The 23,484-nt window shown below is 40.3% G+C and overlaps 1 protein-coding gene across 1 annotated transcript in view; it reads left to right on the forward strand.

The window, feature by feature from the left end:
• Positions 1-23,484, forward strand: part of adam10a (ADAM metallopeptidase domain 10a) — a 43,322-nt gene that overhangs the window by 8,805 nt on the left and 11,033 nt on the right. The window contains exons 3-8 of the mRNA XM_034679714.1: positions 7,335-7,453; positions 16,591-16,749; positions 19,528-19,628; positions 22,582-22,740; positions 22,967-23,059; positions 23,197-23,380. Coding sequence (XP_034535605.1) covers positions 7,335-7,453; positions 16,591-16,749; positions 19,528-19,628; positions 22,582-22,740; positions 22,967-23,059; positions 23,197-23,380 — 815 coding nt within the window. The remainder of the gene's footprint in view (positions 1-7,334; positions 7,454-16,590; positions 16,750-19,527; positions 19,629-22,581; positions 22,741-22,966; positions 23,060-23,196; positions 23,381-23,484) is intronic.

The following is a 23,484-nucleotide window of genomic DNA, read 5'->3' on the forward strand; positions in this document are numbered from 1 at the left end:
CAAACAGAAGAAAACATCTCCCTGCTGTGTGACACAGACTGTCGAAGTTTGCTGTTATGAGAAGAAAGCTTCCTTTTGAAAGCCCATTCACATGAATATCTGCAGCTGGATCAGGTGACAGGACTGCTCTACACAGAGAGACGCCAAGAACGTAGTGAAGAGTTGGCTACCATTCAGACTGAGAGATGAGGCACCATTCACAGTCCAGTTAAGAGTCTTGAGCGTTTCCAATAATAAGAGCAATTTGTGGGATGAGTTTTTCTCCTTTGTTATATATCAAGACAAAAGATCTGGAGTCATCAAGCTGTCAGCAGGTGTTCAGAGTCAGCAGCTCTCATAAAAGGCTTTTGTTGAATCATCACACATATCTGGAAATCACTCTCAAAGGAAGACGTCACATATTTTCAGCTCCTTGATATAGACCAGATATACAACTCATTACATCATCATACACAAAGCCTCTCACCTGGTCTGTCCCTTCAAAAGATGTTGTCCAACATTGCACAAGCTCAAATCATTGTGCATAATTCAGTAATTACTATTAAGTAATAGTAATTTTAACAAGTCAAAAGCCCCAATAGAGTGAAAGCAGTTTCTTTATTTAAGGTTCAAGTGAACAAATATTCCAGGACAGATGTGTCCTCAGATTTAAAACATAGAAACAAACACTTTGGTAGAGCCAGCAGCTTCTAAAGAAAGACTATGTAATAATCATAGACTGTATTAATAATGGCGGTAGTATCCGTGATGTCACCCACGTGTTTCTGAGCGCTGTTTTGAAGCCTATCGGCGGCGGCAGCCATATTGGTAATGCTGAACTCAACCAGTCATAGTGTGACGTAAAGAGGCGGGGTTTGAGACTCCTATCCAACAGCTATGTGTTCCCGCCATAGACTGTAAATAAAATGGACAGCGACGCTCCGCCTTTTCTCATTGAACAGTTTTGGAGCCAAAATATCCTGTTCCAGAGCGCTGCCATCTTGTGCAGCCAGAGCCTGCGCAGTAGAGAATTTCTGTATTGCCATGGTGACGAGCTCCGCCCCACAGTGTAGCATCAATCAGCAGCTGTCAATCAAAGCAAACCCGGAAGTGAAACCCCGTTTTTTAAACTCTAATAACTAACGAAAAAGAAAGTTTTCAGAAAAAAGAGGCCTTGAACACAAAACAGTCAAATAATAACTACATATCACCACAGCATACGGATGTGAGAAACATTCGTATGACGTGAATTTGTTTTTTTAAAGTTTGACTGCAGCCCCATTCAAATGAATGGTGGAGACAGAGTTTTTGACCTATACTGCAGCCAGCCACTAGGGGGAGCAGTTTTTGTGGAAGCTTCACTTCTAGCTGAGCGAGCTGCACCCCTGGTTCCCGCCTGTCAATCACGTCAGTCATGTCCTTATTTGGGCAAAAACTCGTAATCTTAATATCTTCTAAACCATTGCGTTAGAAAAAAATTCACCCCCGTACAGTGTGTGCCGATAGAGAAATTAGCTACGTAGAGCCAAGCCGTTTTTTGAACCCGGCTGTAAACATGTTTATTAATGCTGCAAAGATTGTCTTTTTTGAATTGGTGTGTATGTGGTTTCTGGTGTTTCTGTAGCCAGTCTCAAGCGGCTGACACATTGATCATAAAACATTAGTTCAGTATACACTGTACATACTGTATATATCATCCCCTTTGCAGGCATCCCATCTCTCCAGACATAGCTTCAGGGCACTCTCATTTCCTTGAGCCGGCCTGCTTACTGAGCAAAGTGTATGACTGTCAGATGCTTGAGTCAGTATGTTCAGCGTTTGGGAAATGTCTGAATAATTTATCAGTCAGCTGCTTCTATGAGATGAGAAGCACAGACTTGATCCACAGCCTCTCCTCTTCCTGTGTGTTGTAAGCCATATTTATTCTGTCTAGTCTGCAGGTTTTTTTGTTATTCTTATGTTTCAACAGGATGCTGTGGTTTTCTCACTTATAGAGGTTTTCATGATATGGGTTGACTTTAAACCGTCAAAACTGGTACCTTTGCCACTTTTTATCACATTCGGTTTCCTGTCTTTGTTTTGAATTAGCTCACAATAAGATGCCCACGTCCTGTTGGAAAGAGCCTGATGATATACTTTGATGCATTATGTAGTAGTGTTGTAGGCTGCAGCTGTGGAGCTGTGATAGTGACTGTGGGATGGTAGGGCTTTGTCTGTCACTGTTGCTTTAGATGTGGCTGTAGCTGCAGCTGAGCTTTGGCTCTTATGATGATGGATGTGACTCAGTTTATTACGGGCATAAGAAACACTAACTACATCCAGGTTCAATGTGTATGTATGTATGTGGGTGTGTGTGTGTGTGTTAGTGTGTGTGACTGATTAACCTAGGGTGTTGGCTGTGTCTTTTATTGAAACTGTATTTCCATATTGGTAGGTTGATAACACGTCTTTGATATCTGATTGAAGCACCGCAAGTTCAAATTCTGTGTCTCAACAATCTTTTCCTCATTTCATCACATTACGGACACATAAAACTGTTAAAGCGACTGAAAATGCAGCTGATGTCTAAGCAATAACCATATCTACGTTCTAGATACGTTCCTTTATTGCTCAACAAATAAATGCATCAAGTGCTACATTATCTTTCTGTCTGAACTGGCAGTGCATTCAAACTGTAACTGTTTGTTATGGTGCAGGAAGTCAGTCAGAAGAGATGGATTTCAGCCTTTATTTCAGTATTCACACATCATAAATGTCTATTTGTTATGAGCTCTTGACTTGAGATTTTAGCGTAGATTGTGTTGGCATGAAAGTTGAAACATTAAACATCAAAGTCACGTGCCTCTGGTTGGGTATTAGTCAGGAGCTTTATCATCTTAAGGAACAACATCTTAAAGTGTGCTCTGATAACACACAGGGTAGCCACTCCTTGCAGCTGTAGTGATACTAACTTGGCATGTTCTCTAGCTGTCATTAAAGGGGAGGTGAGTGAGGCAGATGTCTAACATGAGTCTGGTTCTGCTTGAGGTTTCTGCCTGTTAAAAGGAAGTTTTTCCTTGCTGCTGTAACTAGTTAAATACTGCAAGGTGCAATCCTCATGGTGGATTAAGGTGGGGTAAGACTGAGGCTGTTTCCGAAATCGCCTACTATACTAGCAGTACGTACTGATATGTCCAAAATTCAGTATGTAGTAGGTAGTATGTGAACAAGAGCAAAATCTGCAGTATGCCAAAACTCCCCGGATGTCTACTGATTCGAGAAAATATCTCAGTATGCATCGGACCAGTCTGCCTCGCGTACTGTTTCCCATAATGCACAGCGCTCGTTCTGCTTTTTCTTTTTCCTCATTTTTTGACGGGAGGAAATCCGTTTTTGGGTGCTGTGAAAGTTATCAAATTACATATAAACCACTTCCTAACTTTTTAAATCATTAGTGAATGCTAAATAAGCATTTTATTTATCGGCTTCGCCGTTGTTTACTTCCGCTTTCCGAAACTGGAAATCCAGCGAAGTCTGGCCCAGCATGCTGCATGACAGATCGAACAGAACAGTCATACTACATACTAAATTCAAACGCAGTATGTAGTAGGCAATACCTACTTCTTACTACATTAGTAAGTAGTATGCAGCAGACCGTTTCGGAAACAGCCTGAGTCTTACCCTTCCTTGGTATTTGGTCTCTGTTCATAATTTGACATAGAGTGGTTGAGACCAGGGGTTCCCAAACTTTTCAGCCCGAGACCCACAAAATATAGATGCCAAAGACTCGTGACCCCCACTGTCTCTCAAAGTGATTTAATGTGGCTTCATTTAGCTGGTCTGCAGAAAATGACCCTACCTATATGAGCATGTGTCTGTATTTCCTGTGTCTTTATGAATTAACTTACAGCTAATGATGCTTTTGATAATTAACTTTTCACTAATCCTAAACTTAGAAGTGACCTGGGAACAAAGAAAAGCAGAAAACTCGTTACATTTTCAAGGTTTTATTTCAAATTTGGCTCTTATTTTTGTGGCTATTTTGTACTGTAATGGATAAAATGTACTACTTTTAGATAACTTAAAAAAAAAAATTCTGGAAGACATCTCACGACCCCCCAGAGGGTCCCGACCTCCACTTTGGGAACCCCTGGTCTAGACCTAAAAGTGTCTTGAGATAACGTTTGTTGTGATTTGGCGCTATACAAATACAGATTGATTGATTGATTGATTGATTGATTGATTGATTGATTGAGTATGCAATAAGAATCACAGTGTACTTTGAAAGCAACTACTGTAGGTTAAATCTGTTTGTTATGTTGATGCATGCACAACATTTTGAGTGGCAAGAAATGCAGAAGAGTCACTAACTAAATTTGTAACTGAAAACTCAATAGTTGTTCTTGAGTCTGTGGCTGAGGTCAGCTGAGTGTCTGATGAGTTTTAAAGGAAGTCCTGAGGTAATATTGATTGTTGCAGAGGCCACTGATAAAAAGAGGAAAGGCCATGACTTGTAATGGGCGTTCCAGTGTGAATAACAAGCAGTGGAATTTATACCATATGATGAAGAGGAGGTCACATTGCAATCTTTTGTTCGCAGTTCTCTTTCTGTTTTTTTCCTTCTAATTCTTCTCTTTTTTTTTCTTTCCCTGCTTCCCTTTAAATGTTTCACATACAGAAGATTCACTCTGTAGAAAACAGATCACACCACATTGGAGTGTTGGAAAAAAAACAGAAACATTACTACAAACAATGAAAACCCATCATTGTCTTAGCGAGTGGAAGCACCAATAAATGGAAGGTTTTGTTACTGTAACAAAAACAAAAAGGTGTGTGAGAGAGAGAGAGAGAGAGAGAGAGAGAGAGAGAGAGAGAGAGAGAGAGAGAGAGAGAGAGAGAGAGAGAGAGAGAGAGAGAGAGAGAGAGAGAGAGAGAGAGAGAGAGAGAGAGAGAGAGAGAGAGAGAGAGAAACGATCCATGGAAAACTGAATGCTGGGGCAGGTTAAGGAGTCATCCTGTACCAGGACATCCTGCACTGTCTGACCTTTATCAACACTATATGCTCTCTAAACTCTCATATGTTTCCTCTCCACGTTCCACTGTCTGTCTCTTCTGCTCACTCTGTGCTCTCTCTGTGTCTGAAGGGAGCTGTCCAAACTCTGGCACAATAACCTTTATAATGACATCACATTATCTGAAGTTGACCATGCAGAGTGAAAATTGAAATAGTCTGTGGTACAAACTCGGGGAGGTGAATCACACGGGATTATATTTGAAGGAAGAGTCAAATGAAATGTATTGTTGGTGGCATTTGGAAAATATATATGATCCTGTGTTTTTGGAGCTTGACTTCTACTCTGGCCTTGAACAATAGAGACCATTATTATTTGTTATTGTTTGTTTCTTAAAAGTGCATACCTGTCTTGATGCATGGATAACACACGCCTGCAAAAGGTCATGTGATTTAAAAGTTGTCATGTCCACTCGAATCATTTTCAGAAAGCTTTTTGAGACCTTGTAATCGTGAAAAACATTCTTGGTGAGGAACATTTCTCTTTACACTGCCTCTTTTCTGGGTGGCTAGCTGCTCATGTGCACCTCATGTGATGCATTTTTGTCTTGACATCACGGTTATGTTAATGAGAGGATTACAGTGGCTGCACAAATGTTCATGTGCTTTTCCTCATGACATAACTCTCCCTCGCTCACTGAGCCCAAACATGCACAGCACGGGAGTGTTGTGAGCTTAGAAAGATCAGAAAGAATGTATTCATGATTTTGTTTTTCTGTCAAACTCAGCTATATATAAAGCCAGTGTACTTATCAATATTATGATGTATTTTTTTATGGTTTTTGACAACATGAAAAACATTTTTTGAAACTTATCATACAGGAAACATAGCTAGGATTGATTTAGAAGTGGTGTCACCACATACTTAAACCAGCAGAGCAAACACCAATTTAATTGTTTACCAAACTCTCAGCATGGCTCCAGCACAGACAGGAGTATCTCGGTTAAACTAGAAGAACTTGATGAAGTGCAACAATTTCATCAGCTATTTAGGAAAGTGAGAACTTCATATATTTTAGACTCATTACACATAAACCAACCTTTTTAAAGCATTTTTGTATTTTAGTCAGGATAGCTATGGCCTATAGCTAAAACACATTGAAAAAAACATTAAAAATATTAGAATATTTCATTTCAAGTTTGACTTTTCAGAAGTTGAACACGTCTGTATTCTAAAGCCTTTTTAAGATTGATCTAAGGAAATATTCTATTAACTTGAGATACTAGATTTCTGATTTTCATGAGCTAAAATCTTTGAAAATCATCAACAGAATCATCTTGAAATATTTCACTTTAGTCAATTTAAACTTTATATATATAGCACATTTAAAAAACAACCGCAGTTGGCCAAAGTGCTGTACAAGCTTAAAAACACAGTCAATAAGAACAAATAGTAACTAAAAAGAATAGGTTTTAAAAACACAATAAAAAGCCACAAGCAAAATAAAATGTTGGACGTCTCACTCAACAGGTGTTAATAGCCAATGCAAAGAGGTCAGTTTTAAGTAAAGATGTAAAATTCTCAAGGTTCTGAGCAGGTCTTATATTCAGAGGCAGACTGTTCCACAGTGTGGGAGCAGCAAAGGCTCGGTCACCACTAGTTTTGAGCCTCGATCTTTTTTGACATCTAAGACCACATGGTGCGTTGACCTGAGTGCTCTGACTGGAGCGTGCAGTACACGCAATGATTATCAAAAACATAAGAGAGTTTATCTTTTTGAATCAAATAAGGAATATATTTAATTTTTCTCACAGTGTTCTAATTTTCAAGATGCACCTGTAAAGCCGACCAGCAGTGATGAGGGTGCTGCACACTAGAGTTGGTTGACAATATCAGAAATTTTTAAATTATCTTTTAGTAATGTTTTAAAGAAATTAGCTTTCTTCGTGCCTTTGCAAAGTCCTGTGTGCAAATTTGGTGCTTTAATCCACAATGACAGGATCTCTCTTTACTCCAGTTAAAAGATCACAATATATTTTTGAATCAGGCTGTAAACATGTTCATTTCTGCTGCAAAGATCGTCTTTTTTTTAATTGGTGTGTATGTGGTTTCAGGTGTTTCTGCAGCCAGCCTCAAGTGGACGCTCTGAACTGCAGTTTATAACACTTCCACATGAGCCTCATATTTTGAGGCCTGAGGTTGCTGCTTGTGTAACAGTCTGAATGAAAATCCTGTATCAGCTCTTTTTATCTTAACTATACGCCAATGTTAGGAAGGGTTAAGAATTTAAGAATGAAACCTTCAGCATGATTGTGTATGTTGCTGTTGATACTCATACGTGTCTTCTCTTCTCCTTCCTTGTAGACATTTTAACCTGCAGATGAAGAGGGATACGACTCTATTTTCTCCGGACCTCGTCGTTGATGTATCAGGACAGGAGGAATCCGTTGATACATCTCATATTTACAGCGGAGAAGTCTTTGGTAAGTCTAACTGTTTCCTCACAAACTGAGAGAGAGAAAAGAGAGACAGAGGGACCTTAAAGTGTTTTGGTCTAGGATTTTTTTTCACACATGACCTGCTTTTACCTTTCAACCATTTCTTCCTTCCGATCTCAATCGCCGCCCTTCCTGGACGCCCCCCTGCTGCCCTTCTCCAGCAGAGTTCAAATGTACTGTAAATAAACAAGGCTGTTTGTCCTGTTGTGATCTGTGTGTGTGTGAAACTAAAGAAAAGGGGACAGAGAACTGCAGAGGTTTATTTTTATCAGTGAACAAGTTCTTACAATAAGTGTCAGCCTGACAATAGCAGAAAGGATTAAAGAAATATCTGAGGTTTGAAACACTGGTGCAGAAATCCATGGAAATGTTGAAATCTTTCAGTGTCACATGTTTCTGGTTCAAGCATACAACATCTACACTTTGACCACCACACTAGTGTTGATTTTGGCGGCTATTTTAGATTTAGTCTTAGTCTTATGACTAAAATGCCTGTTAGTTTTAGTCACATTTTAGTCTTTTCAGCCCTTTATAGTTTTAGTCTTGTTTTAGTCGGCGGAAACTCAAAATATTTTAGTCTTTGATTTTTGCCAAAACATCTTCACTCTTTAAATAATTCATGTAGTCAATCAGATATTGGTAACAGGGTTATACCAACTGTTAAAATCGTCAACACTCCTTTTAACACTTTTGTGTAATATCTTAAGTCAAATAATAAAGCCTGTCCCTTCTAAAAAGTCAAAAGAAAACTTTCTTGATGTGACCACTGTGACTGTATCTTGATTCTCTTTATTCACAGAAAAATGCCATGAACGCAAAATACAAGGGCTGCATTGCACATTTCCGACAGTCCATGAATGCACCTGCAGTGACAGGCGCACTGGACAGACAGTCAGTTCACGGCACTCTGAAATGCATCTGCATCTTTCAACAAGGAGTTGATTAAAACTTACTAAATGTGTCTGATGTATCACCAAACTGGAATAATTCAAGCTGTAGATGCAGAGCTTTTTACGGTAATAGCGGCAACCACGTCAAACCTCAAATATTAAACAGACGCCCCCCGGTTGTCTTTGTCACTAACGCACACCGGGGTTAAAAATCATCAGTGAAATGAGACAGATGTATGGAGGTGGGGAGAGCTGGTTCATAAAGCACACCTGCTGCAGGTAGAGACCAATCAAACACTGCCCCCTCAGATAATAACTCAGCCTGTCACAGGAAGGCATCGCTTTTATTTTTAAAGATTAGACGCACAGCCGGGGAAAACGTGGATTCTTAATGTACGGCGATCCGCCACTAATGCTTTCCTCTTGGCATCGTCTCGTTAACAAAATCAAAACATATGTTCGTCAGAGTTTTTATTATCAGTGATGCACTTTAGCTCATCATATTCCTGTTTTCGTCATGAAAAATGACATTTATCATCATAATTTTGTTAACGAAATTAACACTAGACCACACACTGTGATTTCATGGTAGACATTTCAAATGTGCTTAGAATAATAAAGAATATACGTGTCATGTAGGAGCCACAATACAATAATTAGAGTTGTTGGAATGTGATTGGCTCCCTTGTCAGTTAAAGAGTGACTCACTTGGTGCATGTTGAGTGAGTGAGAGCAGAGAGCTGTGCCAGGTGCGAGAGCATACAGTTATTTTACCATGCGACATGTGACATGTGACTTTTATTTGCTATGCTTAATTAAAAGATTCAAACTGGATCACCTCTCGTGTCGTTTGCGTCTGAAATAAATTATCGTGCCCACAGCTCTTTCGTGGCTTTGGCATCCGGAGGAAACGCCACTACATTAAGTAAAATAACTGCTCGAAGGAAAGGAATACTTTTTTCGAAGGAAAGCTGGACTTTCACTAACGCATGTGAGTTTTTTGTGGAAGACTTCCGCCAACAACTGAGCTAAAGTACCAGGAAAGGTAACAAAAGCATTGTTTTGATTTCAACTCCTGAAGTGTATGAAGAGTGATGATGCTAATTTGATGCAAAGTGCTAACGTAAGCTTCATAGTGGATTTCTCTGCCTACAAAGAAAACAGCTTGCCTTGACGGAAGCCATAGAAGACTCTGCGTGTTCGGAAGTTGTCATGCACATGTTAATGTAAAAAGTGGAGATACTTTTTTTTGTGATATGCATGCAATTTACGCATTGTTTTGCTGAAAGTATGACTGAAGAAAAGGAAGTTATGGATGCTGTCGACACTGAATCCAAGAGGACTGTTAAGCTAACAGAGAGAGCACTGGAGGACAAATTGCATAGATTCATTGGAGCCAGGAGAGGAGTTTTAGCTCAGATAACTGGCAAAAGGAAAGAAATTGAGAGTTTGAGGAGTGATTCTGGCAACCTGAGAAAAGTGCAAGACTTTATGTCCAACGATTTCAATACTCTTGTTTGTGAGTTTGAAGAACTTAACCGGCAAGTGGGAAAACTTCTGCCTGAAGAAGAACTGGATGCTGACATCAATAACTGGTTCGAGCCTAAGATGTTGGTTATCAAACAGTTTGAAGAAGAAACTGAAGAGTGGATGAATGCTTTGAGTGAAAGCAAAACAAACGAAGACAATGCAGCTGACGATAATGTTAATAGCGAGGTACAGGATGAAGATGTTAACGATGAGGTGAGCCCTGAGGATAGTGCATCACAAGTGACAGTTGGTGGTAGAAAATCTTTACGAAAAAAGGGTTCAACTCTCGGACGCTCATCTGTCATGTCTAACAGGTCATCCGTTTGTGCTAACGAAGAAGCAAGACTAGCTGTCTTAGTGGAGCGTGCTGCAGCTCTACAAGCGAAACAGGAGCTTGAATTGGAGGAAGCGCGAATTAAAGCCAAACTGGAAAGACTTACTTTAGAGTCAGCTATTGCAGAAAAAAGAGCCCAAGTAAGAGTACTGAAAGAGTATGAGAAATCAGAGGATGGCATGAACAGCTATGTCCGATCACATGTAGTAGGTGGACTTAGAGCGAAGGAAGAGGAAGAGGAAGAGGAACAGGAGTATCCTCAACCTGCTACCGTACCTTCGTATACGAATAAGATTCCATCAAGGCCTTTGAAACTTACAAAGCCGCAGGTAGTGAGGACAAGACAGACACACAACACTGACAGTCACCAGGGTAACAACAGCAGTGACGGCATACTTCAAGTAATGCAGAAGCAAAATATGATTACAGAGATGCTAGTTAGCCAACAGAAACAAGCTCAGCTGCCTGTTAAAGACGTTTTAGTGTTCAAAGGTGATCCGCTTGCCTACAGATCTTTTATCAGATCCTTTGAACAAGCCATCGAACAGAGGACTGACAGCGATCAGGACAAGCTGTACTACTTGCAACAGTACACTGCAGGAGAACCACAAGAGCTTGTGCGTAGTTGTGAACATATGGCTCCGCAAAGAGGATTCAAAGAAGCAAAGAGACTGCTTCAAAAACATTACGGAGATGAGCTAATGATAGCTAGCGCTTACATTGACAAGGCATTAAAGTGGCCGCCAATCAAGTCTGAAGACGGAAAGGCATTGAACACTTATGCAGTATTTTTGACTGGCTGTCGTAATACAATGGAAGATGTGGAGTTTATGGAAGAAATGGATAACCCGACAAACATGAGAATAGTGGTATCCAAATTACCATACAAGGTGAGAGATAAGTGGCGAAATGTGGCATTTGACATCAAGGAAAGGAGAGGACATAGAGCCAGATTTGCAGATCTTGTTCTCTTTGTTGATCGTCAAGCAAAAATAGCTATGGATCCACTCTTTGGAGACCTCCAAGACACCCATCTACGCACATCTACAGCCGGAAGAGTCAAAGACAAAGACAAAGGGAATACTGTGAAAAGTGGAGTGAAAGGAAGCAGCTTTGCAACCAACGTGTCAGCAGAAAAGAAAAAGTTGGATATAACAACAAAGCAGGCTAGTTCATTTCAAGACGCTAACGCTTTTGGAATACCATGTCTTTTCTGTCAGAAGAGTCACACAGTGGAACATTGCATCAAGTTTAAAGCTCTAGCCCACCAGGATCGTGTTGAATTCCTCAAAGCAAAGGGACTATGTTTTGGGTGCTTAACACAAGGCCATATGAGCAAGACCTGCAAAAAAAGACTGGTGTGCAAACAGTGCTCACAGAGACATCCAGACATCCTTCATGATGATAGAGAAGCAAGCAAGAGCACATCTGTGTTGACGAAAGATGATAACATCACTAAGGAGGAAGTTTCAGGGGCTTCAAAGTCTGTTGCTCAAGAAATAGTGGGCTATACTGGGGCCGGAGAAACAGAATGTTTGTTATCAGTTGTGCCAGTGAAAGTGAGATCCCAAAAGGGTGGAAAGTCCATAGAGACATATGCCTTTATAGACCCTGGGAGTACCGGCACATTTTGTACAGAGGAGTTACGACGAAGACTCAATGTGAAAGGAAAGCCGACTCAGATCTTGCTTAGCACAATGAGCCAGAAGGCACCAGGTGAATCAACACTTATGAGCAGTTACAGGATCTCAGACTTGGAAGTGTGTGGACTGGAAGAGACAGTATACATCCAGTTACCAAAGGTGTTCACACATTCCAACATCCCAGTTCAGAAAGAAAACATCCCAAGTCAACAACATCTGCAAAAGTGGCCATATCTGAACCAAATAAGCCTACCACATATTGATGCAGACGTTGGTCTTCTAATAGGAGCAAACAACTCAAAGGCAATCGAGCCATGGCACATCATTAACAGTCAAGATGATGGGCCCTATGCTGTGAAGACTGTCCTGGGTTGGATGGTGTGCGGACCTGTGAACAGTGAGACCAATGGTACCATGGATAGAGCAACTCATTACACTGTCAACCGAAGTTCAGTGATGGAAATAGAACAGTTACTAGTACAACAGTACAACACTGACTTCCCAGAGCGTTGCTATGATGACAAGGAAGAGATGTCTCAGGAAGACAAACAGTTCATGCTGTCAGTGCAGAAAACTACCAAGTACAAGGAAGGACATTACTGTGTAGGACTTCCACTGAGACATGAAACAGCCAAGATGCCAAATAACCACTGTGTGGCAGAGCAACGAGCTGTTAGCCTGAAAAGAAAACTGAGAAAGAACAGTGAGTTCCTGGAAGACTACAAGGCTTTCATGGAGAGCATACTTTCCAATGGCTACGCTGTTGAAGTCCCTCCAGAACAGCTTGACCGCAAAGACAACAGGGTCTGGTATGTCCCACATCATGGGGTGTACCATCCAAAGAAAAAGAAGATCCGTGTGGTGTTTGACTGCACAGCATCATTTCAGGATGTATCACTGAATGGTCAGTTACTGCAAGGACCGGATCTCACCAACACGCTCATTGGAGTCTTACTAAAGTTCCGAGAAGAACCAGTAGCGATGATGGCAGACATTGAATCGATGTTCTACCAGGTGAGAGTTCCTGATGAGGATGTTGACCTGCTGCGGTTCTTGTGGTGGCCGGGTGGTAATCTGAATGCACCAATGAAGGTGTACCGGATGGCAGTGCACCTTTTTGGAGCAACTTCGTCTCCTAGTGTTGCCTCGTATGCTTTGCACAGAACGGCAGAGGATAGAAAGGACACGGCAGATCCAGAAGCAGTTGAAACAGTACTGCACAACTTCTATGTGGACGACTGTTTAAAATCTGTATCCACAGAGGAAGAAGCTGTTGCTTTGATTAAGAACCTTAGAGACCTGTGTTTGGAAGGAGGGTTTAACCTTACGAAGTGGGTCAGCAACAGCAGAAAGGTCTTATCATCCATTCCTGCAGAACACAGAGCCAGCGATCTGAAAGATATTGATCTGACTCATGATGCTCTACCCACTGAACGAGCACTTGGTGTAAAGTGGCACACAGAAGAGGATGCATTTGCATACAGCATCAAGCTGCAAGACAAGCCAATGACCAGAAGAGGTGTCCTTTCTGTTGTAAACTCCATCTACGACCCTCTTGGCTTCTTGGCTCCAGTTGTACTTCCTGCAAAGCTTCTCTTGAGGAACCTGTGTAAGGAGAAGCATGGATGGGATGACATAGTTACTGGCAACCAAGCTGAAAGATGGAGGAAGTGGTTGGAAGATCTGGCTCACCTTGCAGGCTTTAGCATAAAGAGGTGTGTTAAGCCGAAGGAATTGGGGCACATAGTGGAAGCACGTCTGCACCATTTCTCTGATGCAAGTGAGAGTGCCTATGGTACAGCCTCTTATCTTGTGTTAACAGATGAGCAAGGCAGAACCTACTGTTCCCTTGTGATGGGAAAGTCAAGAGTGGCTCCACTTAAACAGGTCACTGTTCCAAGGCTCGAGTTAACTGCAGCAGTGGTAGCAGTTAAGGTAGACAAGATGTTGCAAGAAGAGATGCAAATCCCATTGCAGCAGTCTATCTTCTGGACTGACAGTACGACAGTACTCAAGTACATCGATAGTGAGACAGCTCGCTTTAAAACCTTTGTGGCAAACAGGATTACTCTCATACGAGAGGCTACAAGTTCTGTGCAGTGGAGATATGTCAGAACGTCAGACAATCCTGCAGATCAGGCCACCAGAGGCATGAAAGTTGAGAAATTGTTGCAAAGTGAAACATGGATAAACGGACCATATTTTTTGCTCCAGCCAGAAAGTGAATGGCCACAGAGACCAGATAATGCAACACCAAATCTGCAAAATGACACAGAGGTCAAGGGTATCACAGTAAATACCATCACAGCTGAAGAAAAGTCAGATCCTGTAAACAAACTGCTGAAGTACTACTCTAGTTGGGACAGACTAAAAAGAGCAGTTGCATGGATTCTGAGAGCAAAGGAAACACTGATACACCTGAAAGACAGAAGAAAGGAGTTTCAATGCTCCATCAGTCAGTCAGAGAAAAACCAAGAGAAACAGAGGGTATTTGTGCGGCAGCAAATGAAGAAGTACAGATCTGCTATGGAAAAGAAAACACTGACCTTGGAAGAACTGAAGGCTGCAGAAGCAGAAATCATCCGACACAGTCAAGAGCAGTGGTTTCCTGTGGATATGAAGGCTCTCCATGGTAATCTGACCATCAAGAAGAATAGTCAGCTGTACAAGCTTGACCCCACTTTGCAAGACGGCATCCTGAGAGTTGGAGGACGACTGGACAAATCAGCGATGCCAGTGGATGCAAAACATCCAGCAATCCTTTCTAAGCATTCCAGAGTCGCTACTCTCATCCTGCGTGATGTTCATGAAAAGATTGGACACTGTGGGCGCAACTACATGTTGTCACAGCTAAGACAGAAATTTTGGATTCCTCAAGCAACCTCAGCCATTCGCAAGCTTATATCACAATGCACAGTCTGCAGAAGACTGCGAGGCCAAGTTGGACAACAAAAAATGGCAAATCTGCCAGAAGATCGTCTTTTACCAGACCAACCACCTTTTACAAACGTAGGTGTTGATTACTTTGGACCCTTTGATGTAAAACGTGGACGGGGTACTGTCAAAAGGTACGGTGTGTTGTTTACTTGCCTCACCATCAGGGCAGTGCATATAGAGATAGCAGACAGTCTTGACACCAATTCTTGCATCAACGCCCTGCGACGCTTCACAAGCAGAAGAGGGCAGGTTTCCATCATGCGCTCTGACAACGGCACAAATTTTGTTGGTGCAGAAAAGGAGTTGCGAGAGGCCGTTGAAGACCTGGACCAATCTGACATTGAAAAGGCAATGCACAAAAGAGGCATAAAATGGATTTTCAACAGCCCGGCTGCTTCCCATCAAGGAGGAGTTTGGGAACGGCAAATACGTACTGTACGCAGGATTCTTGGTGCCCTAATGAAAGAGCAGACTCTCACAGATGATGGTCTTCAAACCCTCCTGTGTGAGGTTGAAAGCATAATCAATGGACGACCAATCACAAGCATCTCAGATGATCCACTTGATATTGAGCCATTGACACCCAACCATTTGTTGCTGATGAAAGTACAGCCCAACATGCCACCTGGGACCTTCAGCAAGGATGACCAATATGCCAGGAGACGCTGGAGGCAAGTACAATATCTGGCTGATTTATTTTGGACTAGATGGACCCGTGAATATTTGCCACTCCTTCAGGAGCGCCAGAAATGGTCTACACAGCAGAGAAACTTCAGCCCTGGAGACGTGGTGATTGTTGTTGATGGGTCATCACCACGACACACATGGACATTGGGAAGGATAATCCAAACCCTACCTGACTCCAGTGGAACTGTACGCCGAGTGAAGCTGCAGACTAAAACCAGTGTGCTGGAAAGACCTGTAAATAAAGTGTGCTTGCTACAAGAAGCAGTGTAAACACCAAAGGACAACACGAAGAGGTGTTGAGAAAAAGGACTGATGAATAAGAATTTGACATCATAGTGTACGTTTCTTTGAAGATTGATGACTATATGTTTGAGTTAGTTTGGTCATAGATTAAGTGGCTCTTAGTATTTATGTTAATTGATAATGTTTAATCGTTCTGCTTAACCATTAGGGGCCGGTAATGTAGGAGCCACAATACAATAATTAGAGTTGTTGGAATGTGATTGGCTCCCTTGTCAGTTAAAGAGTGACTCACTTGGTGCATGTTGAGTGAGTGAGAGCAGAGAGCTGTGCCAGGTGCGAGAGCATACAGTTATTTTACCATGCGACATGTGACATGTGACTTTTATTTGCTATGCTTAATTAAAAGATTCAAACTGGATCACCTCTCGTGTCGTTTGCGTCTGAAATAAATTATCGTGCCCACAGCTCTTTCGTGGCTTTGGCATCCGGAGGAAACGCCACTACATGTCATATGTGAGAATGCTGTAAATTTTGGTTTGAGGCTTACGGTGTGGTTGGATTCAGCACAAAGAATCTTGCCAAATTCTTGCAAAATTGACCTTTTCAGTTTCTGTATGACAAATGCTGGGATGAAGATTCCTTCCTCATATGATAGTACATCTTTTTGTGTTCCTTGAGAAGCCTTCTGTTTATGCATCCAATTTTACCACAGGAATTTTGTCAATTGGGTCAGTTTGCCTGCTTATTGGACATATAGATCTAGATACAGAATATTTATAACAGATTGTTTATTGCATTTTCAGTATAGAAGAATAATACGTTGGTCTTGACTCAACCTCTTTCTCCTCTCTCCGTCAGGTGAGAAGGGCACGCTGACCCATGGCTCTGTGGTCGATGGGCGCTTTGAGGGCTTCATCATAACTCACCATGGAACTTACTATGTTGAACCCTCAGAGAGGTACCTTAAGGACAAGAATGTACCCTTCCACTCCGTCATCTATCACCAGGATGACATCGGTAACTATCAGCCGTTGAACCTGTTGTTCTGAAGTGCACTTTATGGTTTTGGGGAAGTTCAAGCTGTCACGTTTTTTTTTGAGTTGTGGGTTAATCGTGTGAACTTCTTCTAAGTTAAGCCACACGGGAATTTAGTTGTTCTCTGAAGAGGAGCTTTTTTGAAAAGCATTTATTCAGAAGTGTATCACATTGACAGTTGATTGACAAGCTTGGAGACTTATTACAGCAGTGTCTGACTCCATGTGGTGAGCTTTTTTTACCAGAATCAGGGCTGGAGAATGACTCTGCATACGCATGACTCATAACCTCTGTTGAGGTCGGGCTACAAACAAGTGATCCTCAAAAGGAAACTTTGAATTGCCCAATCACTTCTTGTAAGTAGAACAGTGACAATTTTCTGAAGTAATAAGGCGATTTTAGACAGGCGAGGTGTGGCTTTGAAAAACAGCATGAAGCAAACTCTGAAGAAGTAGAAATTCAATCCACAGACTTTCATTCCAAAGAAGAGCCTTCAGCAATTTAGTCTGATATGAACCCCGCCCTGGCTTTGGGCTGGCTGATACTCCCCACTCACATGAATAAACACAGACCAGGGAGATTCTTTTGAACAGCTAAAGGAAATGTAGAGTAGTTTGGGATAAAGTCAGAAGCATAGTTTCTTAGACAGGGAGATAATGGTGGGAGCAAAAAGTAACAGGCGGATCTCAAGAGATAAAGAAAAAATGTCTCTTCTTTCCTTCTTAGTGATAAGGGATAGAAAAAGAAATGTTACTCACGTATGTTACAGTTTGATTATTTCTACATTCTTATTGTGAAAGGAATTAAAAATAGTTTAAAAGAGTTTCAGTAAGTGTCTGCTTTGTGGAATATCAAGATTTAAACTCACCACATCTATAGACCTTTTTATAAATATTCAACTTTTCAGATGAAAACATCTTTAAAACTTTATCCCTGTATGAGCAGTGTGAGCTCTTCTGTCAGTGTACTGTCTTAACAAATTCAGCTGTTATCTTTCTACCTTTAGTATTTCCTCAAACTCAAAGAAGGAGTTTCCTTCATAGTTTTAGTTTTTTTTAAACTTTACTGAATAGTTTTTGTTTTTTTAAGTTTCCTTCATAGCTTTTATTGTATCGTTGGAACACAGGAAGGAATGCAGTTAAAATATAACAAAGTCTTTTTTTTTTTTGGCTTCTGGCTTTTCTTCCTTTGTTATTTTGCTTCAGTCCAAATTGCAAGAGCCTTTTGATGAGCAGTTGAATCAGACAGCATTCACTGTTGGGACAAAGAGGGCTTTCTCCCAAAAAGCTGAGAACACATTGCCAGAGGTTTGATGTGTTGTCTCACTGTGTGTCCCAGCAGTTTAGTGACCAGCACAGGACTGTTCTCTTTACTGAATGGTTAACAATACATTCACTCTAAATCAACATCGATCTGGTCATCTGCAAAAATAAGCTGTTCGTTTGATAAAGTTTGATACAAACCAACAGAACTGAAACACAATGATTTGCAAATATGAGGAAAAATTCAGTTTGTCTTTTCTCAGACCTTTTTTGTGGGTCAGCACCCGGCCTGAATTATAATAATAATGTTTATTTATGTAGCACATCTCAAAACAAGGTTAAAACGAAAAATGTGAGGAAGACAAAAAAAAAGGAAATAAAACAATGTTGGATGAATAAAAACAAAAAAATAGAAAAAGATTAAAACAATCAAAAGGTTACAAAAAAAAATTAAAAGTTTGGACATACCTTCTCATTCAGTGGTTTTTATTTATTTTAATTATTTTCGACATTGTAGTTTAATACTGAAGACATCCAAACTAAGAAATGATATAGTGTGCAAAGCTGTCATGAAGGAAAAAGGGGGCTACTTTACAGAATCAGAATAAAGAATAAAAAATATTCTGGTTTGTTTAACACTTTTCTGATAATTGAATAATTCCATATATGTTCTTTTATAGTTTTGATACCTTCAGTATTAATCTACAGTGTTTCAAATAATTAAAATAAATCAAATACCATTGAATGACACGGTGTTTCCAAACTTTTGACTGGTAGTGTACGTAAAACCGTTATCTGTCTTTTACTTTTATAATGAAATTGTTTACTTCAATAACCCCAAAATCAACCTTCTGAATTCCTCTTCGTTGGTCTGTTTGTTCACACTTCTTTTATCTGGACCTCTTTCACAAGTGATGTTGGGAAACGTTGAATCATTCTGTGTTTGGTGTTGGATCATCTTGTCTGCAACCAGTTGTTTTTTCTGTGTTTTAAATGCTAGCAGAGGTGGTGATGGTGTATTGTGTGACTGATCTCGTCTTGTTTTTTTGATCCAGTAAAGACAGCTGCTGTAGCCAGATGGCCATGCTGTGGTGGAACACATGTTGTATGTTGTTGATGAAATGTGACGATGAAAACAGAAGAAAGCAGTGTAGATACAAACAACAGTTACATGGTGTTTTTCTTTAATATTCTTTATCTGAGGCTGTTAAAAGAATGGAAATTATACTCCCTTTCTTCCAAATAAGTAGAAGCACATCATGGGTAATACCCTTTTCTGTTAGGAGAGAGATAAAGCAGAGGAAAATAACACTGATTGTTTGTGAGGATTTGTAAAGAGACAAGCCACATTGCTCAAGCCTATTTTTCTTTTTTTAAATGCAGCTTTTTGCACCCTGATTCACCCTGATTCACCTTCCCTGGCCCACCACACATGACTCATCCACGTTGCTGTGTAAGCTCTTCACAACCATTCCCTTATCTCCTCCCTTTCTGCCAGATTATCCTCATAAGTATGGCTCAGAGGGTGGCTGCGCTGACCACTCAGTGTTCAACAGGATGAGGAAGTTCCAGGCATCCGCAGTTGAAGAGCCAGTCAAAGTAAGTGCCCGCATCACAACAAAGCCCCTCCCTCTCTCTCCAGCTTCATAATTAAACACACAGATGGACCAGGCTCATGAGATTAAAAAGGTCTTATCTCATATCCATCGTACCTTACCCTCCCAGTGAGAGCATGTAGATGTTTTCAGCAGAGGTGCACATGCTATTAATCTTTCACCTAATCATAAGCAAAATCTAAGACACACTCAACCTTTTTAACATAGAAATGACACAGTAACTTCCTGCAAGAGACCTTTGAAGAAAAGGGGTAAACCCAATCCCAGTCCCCAGACTCCCCACCTTAAAGCCCAAGGATTGAACTCGAGCAGACTTTAATGCTGTCAGACATGCAGTGCAAATGTTTTTTGAGTGTGCAAATGGTATAAATGGTTTAATGGTGATGGTATAAAATTGAGAAATGGGATGCACTTTAATGACATCACAGGTTACCTGGAAACGAGATGCGCCTTAAGATAAAAAGGCTCTCCTCCTGTATGCGATAGTGTGCCTTAAATGTTAGTATGAAATATAATAATAATAATAATAATAATATTTAAAACTGCAAGCGGATATGAGCGGCCCCTCGCACAAGCACCGCCTGATGTGCGCCACGGCCTGACGTACGCCACTGCCTGATGAACAGCAGGTGTTGTTGTGATGCACTTTATGAGGCCTAAGCTGAAACTGTGAGCGTTCTCATGCAGTTATCAGCATAATGTACATTGCAGTACTGCCTGTTACCCGTAGGTGGTGCTGTGACTTTAATTATTATGTTCTGAAGGATTGTTCATCACAGATCATTATGGAACGAGTTGTGATCACAAGCATGTTAATAACATGTTCTGAGAGTAAATACCGATGGTGTCCAACAGGTGGCCCTATTAATATGGACATAATGTTTATGTAGATGAGTTAAAATTGGGACCATGATGACATTTTCAAAATTTGTGAGAAATCAGGTATTGTATGTAAATGTCAGTACCATGTATTTCCTGTGGTTGGCACTATGGTTGTAGTAGATAAATGAGCCCATAGGTGTGTTGAGAGGTGGACTTTGATTATGTACATTTCCCACTTTTATCCCATAGTTTGTCATTTTTTTGAGCATATTTCCCACTTCTACCCAACAAATTAGTCATTTTTTCGAACATATTCTGACTGTTATCCAGCAATTAGTAATTTTTTTCCAACATATTCCGACTTTTATCCAACAATTTGAAATTTTTGAGCAAATTTCCCACTTTTATCCAACAATTTGTCATTTTTTGAGCATATTACCAACTTTTATGCAACATTTGTCATTTTTGAGCATATTACCAACTTTTATCCCACAATTTGTCATTTTTTTGAGCACATTTCCCACTTTTATCCCACAATTTGTCATTTTTTTGAGCAAATTCCCCACTTTTATCCAACAATTTGTCATTTTTTGAGCATATTCACAACTTTTATGCAACAATTTGTCATTTTTTTGAGCATATTTCCCACTTCTACCCAACAAATTAGTCATTTTTTCGAACATATTCTGACTGTTATCCAGCAATTAGTAATTTTTTTCCAACATATTCCGACTTTTATCCAACAATTTGATATTTTTGAGCAAATTTCCCACTTTTATCCAACAATTTGTCATTTTTTGAGCATTTTACCAACTTTCATGCAACATTTGTCATTTTTGAGCATATTACCAACTTTTATCCCACAATTTGTCATTTTTTTGAGCACATTTCCCACTTTTATCCAACAATTTGTCATTTTTTGAGCACATTTCCCCACTTTTATCCAACAATTTGTCATTTTTTTGAGCATATTACCAACTTTTATCCCAAAATTTGTCATTTTTTTGAGCACATTTTCCACTTTTATCCCACAATTTGTCATTTTTTTGAGCAAATTCCCCACTTTTATCCAACAATTTGTCATTTTTTGAGCATATTCACAACTTTTATGCAACAATTTGTCATTTTTGAGCATATTACCAACTTTTATCCCACAATTTGTCATTTTTTTGAGCATATTTCCCACTTCTACCCAACAAATTAGTCATTTTTTTCGAACATATTCCAACTTTTATCCAACAATTTGAAATTTTTGATCAAATTTCCCACTTTTATCCAACAATTTGTCATTTTTTGAGCATATTACCAACTTTTATCCCACAATTTGTCATTTTTTTGAGCACATTTCCCACTTCTACCCAACAAATTTGTCATTTTTTCGAACATATTCCGACTTTTATCCAACAAATTGACCAATCAAAAGTTGGTAAAATTCATCCCTTTGCAAATAATTGATATAACACGAACATAAACAACTTCACAAACACGGATTAGATAACCACTAAAGTGATTCATCACGATGTCATTTAGAGATCAACTTTTCTTACATTTATTTCCACGCTCGATCTCATCATCTTTAGGTTTTTGTGAGTACTATTTAAATATAGACATTTGTTTACATTTAGTGAATGCATGCATCTGTAAGTCCCTCACGTCACCTATTTTGCAATGAACTCTGGGAAACTCCCAAAGAAACATCTGCAGAAATGAGGACTTATGGAAAGAGCTTACTTTGGTGTTGAGAGGTCTGCATCACAGCCTGAGCTTACTTGATGATTTTGTGGGACAGTGTTAGCACACACACACACACACACACACACACACACACACACACACACACACACACACACACACACACACACACACACACACACACTTAACAAGAATGCACCTCGGAGTCCGTGAGCGTGGAGTTTGGGATAAGTGTAATGTGAATTGTTCGTGTAGTTTTTGTGAAGCTTCCTCAGAGCACAATGTTTTAATTCCCTATAAACACGAGTGTTTGCCAGGGGATCGGTTAAACCATCTGTTTAACTCTCCTCAGGTTTGGGTTTCTTTGCCTTCCTAAATCCATCCTCCTGTTTGATACTGACTGTTGTTTTTTTTTGGTACAGGATGAAAACAGTGTCTTGGAGGAGGAGAGCACCCATGGTCCTATTATTCTGAGGAGAAAAAGGGCGGCAGCAAAAGAAAAAAACACCTGTCAGCTCTTTATCCAAACCGACCATCTTTTTTATAAATACTACGGCTCCAGAGAAGCTGTCATTGCCCAGGTACACAAACACACACACACTTATACACACGCAGTCATATAATATCTGTCTTAACTGTTTCAAAGAAACAGATAAGACAGATGTTATATAGGGCAGATAAGGAGATGCGTCATGAACCAGCATTATCCTTATTTCCTCAGAAAGCTTAGTGTCTTCAATGAAGCGTTTTTTCTACTGCATTACTGCTTTTTTCCTCCACTGATTGAACATAACACTTTCCCTGAAGATCTCCAGCCACGTGAAGGCCATTGACTCCATCTACCAAGCCACAGACTTCATGGGCATCCGCAACATCAGCTTCATGGTTAAAAGGATCAGAGTGAGTTAAATAACAAGTAGCTGCTTTGACGTCAGTTGAACACATGAAACAGCTGACCTCAAAGCTGCTTTTATTTCACAGCATCAGCTCCTCTCCTTTCTTATTTCTCTTCTGTAATTGTCCTCTCTTTCATTCAGATTAATACCACCAGCGATGAAAAGGACAAATCAAATCCTTTCCGCTTTGCCAACATCGGTGTGGAGAAGTTTCTGGAGCTGAACTCTGAACAGAACCACGACGACTACTGCCTAGCTTACGTCTTCACTGACAGGGACTTTGATGACGGAGTTCTTGGCTTGGCCTGGGTCGGAGCTCCTTCAGGTCAGTACACAACTGCACATACCTGGTTGAAATCTATGTGTTGCTCCGACATTTTAAAGCTGGATAGCTGAAACGTAACACAGGAGCTTACCTCATGTCTCCCA

This window comes from Notolabrus celidotus, chromosome 3 (assembly GCF_009762535.1).
Source record: "Notolabrus celidotus isolate fNotCel1 chromosome 3, fNotCel1.pri, whole genome shotgun sequence".
NCBI classification, from domain to species: Eukaryota; Metazoa; Chordata; class Actinopteri; order Labriformes; family Labridae; genus Notolabrus; species Notolabrus celidotus.